Source organism: Lucilia cuprina, chromosome 4 (assembly GCF_022045245.1).
Source record: "Lucilia cuprina isolate Lc7/37 chromosome 4, ASM2204524v1, whole genome shotgun sequence".
NCBI lineage: Eukaryota > Metazoa > Arthropoda > Insecta > Diptera > Calliphoridae > Lucilia > Lucilia cuprina.
The window spans coordinates 44469463-44477022 of NC_060952.1; the positions used below are offsets into that span (position 1 = coordinate 44469463).

The window sequence follows — 7560 nt, forward strand, 5'->3', positions numbered from 1 at the left end:
TTGTGTTTTTCAGTTTTATATTTAAGTTCAGTTAACTTTGTTAGTATTGCCAACTTTTCACTCAAAAACATAAACAATGAACAGTTGTTTTTTGCAAAAAATACTTTTGTAAAATGGAAAAATTTGGAAAAAATGTTAAATAAACATTAAAAACAATAATAAATAAAACAAAACAAATCAGAAAATTGCATTTTACTTAAAATATTAAATTTTTGTTCTTCCGAAATTATTGTTTTATTGTTTTTGTTAATTTTGTTTTTTTATTTTACTTATAACATGAGTTTAATTGGCCAATTACACTCAGTTAAACTAAGATAATAAGTAACTTTACTGATAACTGAAAAACACGAAACGTATCAAGGTATGAATTCTGGAACTCGTTGAAAATCTTAAAAACAGTAATGTCTTTATATAGAAAAGCATTTGACATAAACAGGAATAATTTCTAGTATTTGATAAAAAACTGAACAAAGAATTGAAGTGAAAGAAGTGAAAATAATATTTTTGTTTATAAACCGTGCAAAAGTTATTTTCAAACATGGAAAAATCTACGCGTACAGGAAACTGTGTATTAACTCTGTGTACTCAGTTTTTCATAATCAGCTCTTATGCTCCTGTAAAAGGACTTTAAAGTTTAAAAGACATACAATTTCAAAAGTTATATTAAAAAGTTTAAAGTATTAATATTAATTTCAAATGAAGCTGAGTTCCTCAGCTTCGAAATAATATAATTTATTTCAAATCATCAAGATCATCAAGAAAGAATTGGAAATCTTAAAGAAAATTTGTCGCAAAAAAGTAGTTAAAAGTCATTACCTTCAGGTAATGACTTTAACGCTCTTTACTACGAGTTTAGCGATGAAATATGGCAGTTTATTACGAGCCAAAACCTTTCTACCTTTCTATTATGGACGAAAATCTCTTCACCGAATTTTATAAGGTCCCCTTCATAAAATGACCTTAACGCTCATTACTGATTTAAATGTACGAGTATTGAGATAAAATTCGACATAAGTAAGTTTAACTTTTATTAACTTTTATGGGAATCGACATATGATTAATATCCGCTTCAAAAAAAGACTTTAACGCTCAGTACTGCCTTCAAAATATGAGTAAAGCGATAAAATTCGACACACACACACACTTTTTTAAGAGTTAAAACTTCTCTACCACATTTATTGATCGATCTATAATTGTTCCTAGGCTCATATAGAATGCCCTTCAGAAAATTACTTTAACGACCATTTCTGGCTTTACAATACCGAATTGCATGCGGAAAGCGTCTGTAACTTATTCTACCCGCCTATTAATTAAACCTGCCTTCAGAAAGTTACATTAACGCTAATTGCTGATATAAAAATGCGATGTAAACATGTTTATATAAATCAAAATCGGTCAAACAAATTTTATGAAAAACGGTGAGTTTTTTTGATAAGTGATATTGGCATATGGTTTGATGGTGGGTACATGAGATTCGACACAGGCGAATATAACACTCTCACTTTCATTATTTGCTTAATAAAATTTTAATATCTGGCAATTCCATTTTTTCAAATTCACAAACCACTTTTCAACTCAAAAACCACAGCATTTATTAAATTATTAGTCTGTAAGTATTTTCCCCCGCCTTACATTGTCTGATTTTTCTAATAACTTGTAAGCGATTTTGGTAAGCACTTCCCTCCAATGACATCATCATATTAAAGTAATGACTTAAAATGCTATTGTGCAAATCGAATAAAAGCAAATAAGATTTGTAATAAAATAAAACATCACATATTTATTCATCCTTAACAACTATCAGTCACAATCGATCCAAAAATTATCTAGTAAGCATAAGAGATAAGGGGAGATGCGAAAGTAGTCTTAACTACAGCTGGACCAGCAACCAAAGGAGCAGCGGCTTTAACGACAGGAGCAGCGGCATAGGTTAAAGGAACGGCAGCAGGGGCGGCTACAACAGGGGCAGCTTTGACGACGGGAGCAGCGACAGCAGCTACCAAAGGTTCACGACGGACAACAGCATTGAAACCGTTAATGGGGTCGGAAGTGTAGTCAACAATACGTCTGTAACCATCAGCGTCATTTAAAGAGTACTGACCTTGAACGAAACCACCATCACGAGTTTCAACAGCGGTCTTGGAGTCACCGGAAATAGCATCCTTAACATCATAACCGTAAGAATATTGGGGATGGGGATCGTATTCTTCAACTTGGGCAACGGCGGCCAAAGGAGCAGCAGCGGGAATAAGACCGGCGCTAGCAACAGCGAGACAAGCAGCGAATAAAGTGATGAACTAAAATAGTATAAAGAGAACACAAATTAAAAAAATCAAGCATTTTTTGAATGTTGTATTTAATATTGATATTACAGATCTTTTAAAATATTTCTTACTTTGAAAGCCATTTTAGAATAGTTTATTGTGATATGCTCTAAATACCAAAATTGGATTTGAACTGTGTCACCTAAATATTCACTTTGGTCTTTTATATTATGAGAATAGCAAAAATTATAAAAACAAACAAATTAATTCAAACTGAAATGAACGTATTTTATAAATACCAAAAACAAAAATTACACATAAACCGAAGTACTTGAAATATATTTGTAAATATTAACTTAATTTGTATGCCTTCCACAAGTACAAGTACATATTTATATAGAGTGAGACACATAAAAGAGACTTAAAATACATACATACATGAACTATTTATATCCATATAACTTATATTGAGATTAACAAGTAGTAAAATAGAATGCATTTTGTTATTAGTACAAATTAATATTAGTAGTTACTTCGAACTTTCTGCACGATATGTACATGACATTAGAAGGCCAATGCAAAAGCGTTTTTAAATACATATGTAGGTATGTTCCTAGTTCATTATTAGAAAAAGTGCATTTGAAAGCACGGAAATTAACGGTATTAACTTTAAAGACTAAAAACTATATAGCAAATAAGTAAAAATGTATAATAGGGCTTGATCGGCCATATGATACCCTACACCAGTAAATAGTACGTTTAAAATGTGAATGTTTTTAACAATTAAGCTTCTAAGTCGTTTTTTGCCATAATTCAGAAATATTTTAACATTTTGTTGACAAAAAAATGTGAGGCCTCATTATGGGTCTATCCTTATAATTATTTTCAGAGGTATTTACGGCCATATTAAAGTTATTTAAGCAAAATTATAAAGTGATACTTGTGTTTATTGATTTTAAAATCGTTTTTTGAATTAAAAATAATTAAAGTTACAATCCTTAAATTGTGAACGAAGAACTCTGACATCCATGTAAATGATCACTGGGGTGATAATTGGAAAAGTATAGATAGTTCTTTATAATTTATATAGAAAAATATTAATGGAATTTTCTGAAATATTATTAAACTCAGTTTTAATTGACTCATCATAATATTTATGTCGAAACTTATATTGAAATTTTTCCAACAAATACTTGGTAATGACTTGCATTTGTAACCACTTACCTACTAACATACTTTTTAATGACTACTACGTATTGTTTTGATTAAACAGAAGTTCTCTAATAACGTCGTATTTATAACGTACTGTTGTATACGCTATTTCGCACGATTTACATTGACAGATATTTCTAATTACTTGTAAGCGTTAGTATGTACTTGAATGCAATGACATGACCATTTTAAAACAATGACTTAAAATGCTTACCTGGCAAAGAAAGTTTTTGTTGTAAGTAAAAAACTAAAAAAATATATTTATTATTTATTTATTTATTATTTATTTTATAATTACAAATTACAAAATAAATATAGAAAAAAGAGCAATAGCAACCTAGGCCTTCCGCTCAATAAATCTTAAATAGATTTTGTTTTATATGTTTTTAAATATAAACGTTTATTTAAATTAAATTATAAATACCTGATTTCTTTAAAAAATTGATTATTAGTGTTATATTTTGTGTGGATGGATGGAGTAATGGATATAAGGGATTAGAATCTTGAAAAAATATTGTTCTGGAATTCGCAATTTCCGGGCAATCGCAAAGAAAGTGTGAAGGGCTTATAGGAAGTGTGATATTGCACTGGCAAAAGTTTGTAATGTTAGGGTTCATTAATGACTCATGTGTTAACCTTGTATGACCTAAGCGTAGTCTTTGAAATTTTATACAGTCCAATCTAGTAACTTTTGAATTGTTATATTTTAGGTAGTCGTAATTTGTTTTTCGATCCGCATTGATGGATGAGTACCACGTTTATGTTGAATTAAATATATTTTCCCTGTCTTCTTTGCCGTATTTATTGTTTAATAATGAATGAAGGTCTTTACGAAAAAAATTCTGTGTTGTGAGTAGTGGGTGTTTAGCAGCATTATATGCGGAAAGATCTGCAAATTCATTCCCGATAATTCCATTATGTCCAGGTACCCAGACTAATTTTATATCTGGAAATCTTAATGTGAGAGCATTTCTAATAATCGTAACGTAGTGTTCGCTGTTTGAAATTTTTTGTATAGATTTTAATGAAGAGAGCGAATCTGTACAGATCGCGTACTTTCCAGTTTTTCCCTTAACATATGAGATTGCTTTATAAATGGCTATAAGTTCCGCCGCATAGATTGAGATATGGGTTGGAAGATTTGAAATCATAATAATCTTATTTTCCGTTGTAATGTTGTATGTTGTAGATGTATCGGTTTTTGAACCATCAGTGAAAAGGAAATTATGATTTTTAAGTTCATCCTTAACCATTGCAAACATCACTTTGTATTGAGATATGCTCGTGTCGGTTTTTGACCACTGATGGAGGTAGGTATTAACTTATGTTTGTTCAAATGATCAAGGAGGGAATTACCTACATTTATACGTATCGGTTTTTTTCCCACCGGGTGTGCAAGGGTTTAATATTCGCTTCAAAGAGCAAGTTAGAAATAGGAGTAGACCGAAATGCACCTAAAGATGTTCTTATTGCCGAGTTCATAATAGATTTAAGTTTTTTAAGTTGATATTTGGGCGCATGTCCAAATATTGGTAAACAATAATTTATTTTTGATAGCACTAGAGCTTTTGTGATCGAAATAAGTGAAATCGTGTTACAGTTAAATCGAGAACTTGATAGACACTTTATAATGTTAAGTCTCTGTGCTAGAGAGGAGGTGAGATAGTCTATGTGATCCTTCCAGCTGTACCGTTTATTTATTATAATACCAAGTATACTCATAGTGTTAACTTCAGTTATATTTAAGTCCGAAACTTGTAAAGTTAAGTTGCAATTTTTAAGTCTGCAGACATGTAAGTGATTACATTTAGAGAAAGATATTGTGGCTTCAGATACGTTACACCATTCTGTTATATCCCGGAAAAGATAACCAAGATTTAGAACTCCGTTCTTTTGCCTATCAGATTTAATTATTAAATTAAAGTCGTCTGCATATGCACAAAAATCAACCTCCTTATGTAGGGATATAATTGAACAAAGTTTGTTGTACGCTATAGCAAAGAGGATAACAGATAATGGTGATCCCTGTGGGATACCATTATGAAGGGGAAAGGACTGAGAATAACAATTATCTACTCGGACTATTATTTTCCTTTTAGTCATGAAATTTGCTATATATCTCATAATATTAGGACCGACTTTCCATTCCGAGAGCTGGTTAAGTATCGAATGAATGCCAATTTTATCGAATGCTCGTTCGAAATCTAGAGATATAATAGTAATATGTTTTCGTAACGAAAGACAATTTGCAATCTGATAGTCAACATATAGTAGACTGTCAGTTGTCGAGGTCCCCCTTCTGAATCCAAATTGTCGGTTATTTAGAAGTTTGTTTGTGGAAACGAACCACCATAACCTATTAGCCACAATTTTGTCCAGGACTTTTGATAAACAAGTATTTAATGAAATAGGGCGATAAGAGTTTAACATAGTTAAGTCTTTACCGGGTTTAGGTATGGGTATAACGACACTGGTTTTGAATTGTTGGGGAATATAATTTTGAAATATGTTGTAAATAAACCTAAAATTCTTAATTTCATGTTATGTGTAAGCATTTTCAGCATTGGATATGAATGATGCTGATGATATCAGAATAGTCTTTTACAAATCTTGGTTTTATTTTTTCGGTTGGTGGTGCCATATTGGACGAAGTGGAGGGTTTGTCAACATGATTTTATTTTGTTATTGTAGAATAAAGAGTGGGTTGTTGGGAATGTCTGTAAAGAGCAGCAGCCCTTTTTACCGACTTTTTCAATTGTGGCAATTGCCTGGATTTCTTTTTCTTTTAAGAAAACTGGACAATTTCTGTCATTTGCTGGGTGTTCTGTGTCTAATAAATTTTCGTTTTTACAATTAATACATGAAGCCGTATTCGAGCAAGTTTCGTTCAATTCTTCATTTGTATGGAAAGTATTTGAGCATTTGGGACATGTTCTTTCGTTTTTGCAGTCTTTGGCAGCGTGTCCAAATTGATAACAATTTTTGCATTTAAGTGGTAACGGGATATATGTACGTACTCTGCATTTTTCATATTCAATTGCTATGTCAGATGGGAGATTGGTTGTAGCAAAGGTCAAAATGATGAGCCCTGTTTTAAACAAGTTATCATTCACATTTTTCAATATTTTATTTACATGTGTTACATTTTGTTTTTTTAATTCAATTAAGATTTCTTCTTCACTGATACCCCGAAGGTCATTAGAATATATTACACCTTTAGCGAAATTTAGTCCAGGATGCTCTCTTATATTAATTTTTATTTCGGGGGATAACGATGTGAGTTGAATTAGTTTATTAGCTTGCACAAAGTTCTTAGTTTGGATTAGTATGGAACCATTGAGCAATTTCTTACACTGTTGCATCTCACCTCCTGAGACACCATCTACCACCTTTTTTATTAAAAAGGGGGATACATTTACAAGAGATTGTGTACTTTCAATTCTTTCCATTATTAAAAATTTTTCACCAGGTGTTAATATTGTTAGCCTTTTATTTTTATCAAATGTTAAAGGCGGTGTTGTTCCGCCCCGATCGGGAGGTTCGGTCATATTTAGTACAGATTTAATTAACGTTTAATAAAGTTTTATTAATCACTATGATCGATATAAAATATATATATATATTAAATTATGAGAATTATTTGAAACTTGAAGATAACCCATGTCTCTAAAATAATATTGATAATGTCATTCAATAATCGCCTTAAAATATTTTAATATAATTACAATTGTTTTATGTGAAATAAATACATGTTAGTCAAACATTATTATTTTATTTGCTCCTCTAAAATACCCCTGAAATATTTAATGAGCCATTTACAAAATATGTGTAATATTGATTTAAAGTCTAAAATATAAAACTATTTGTTTTTACTTTTAGTTCTTGTTGTTGTGGTCTATTATTTTATATGTAACTGAGTGAATACAATCCACAAAACTATTGGATGAGTTAAAATTCAAATAACGTTTACTATCATTAGCTTTAGTATTTGGTCAGATTTTTGTATTTTATAAATTGTATTTTGTCACTCATAAAATTTTTGTATTTTTATTTAGGTCATTTTGATAGAAAACTATAATATTTT

General features: G+C 30.6%; 1 protein-coding gene across 1 annotated transcript; it reads right to left on the minus strand.

Moving 5' to 3' along the window:
* Positions 1–1753: 1753 nt before the first annotated feature.
* On the minus strand, positions 1754–2518 carry LOC111674626 (larval cuticle protein A2B-like). Its single transcript, XM_023435282.2, has 2 exons — positions 2396–2518; positions 1754–2297 (listed from the first exon to the last, which is right to left on the minus strand). The coding sequence occupies exons 1-2, from the start codon at positions 2405–2407 to the stop codon at positions 1827–1829; spliced, it is 483 nt and encodes a 160-aa protein (XP_023291050.2). The 5' UTR covers positions 2408–2518; the 3' UTR covers positions 1754–1826.
* Between the last annotated feature and the right edge of the window lie 5042 nt (positions 2519–7560).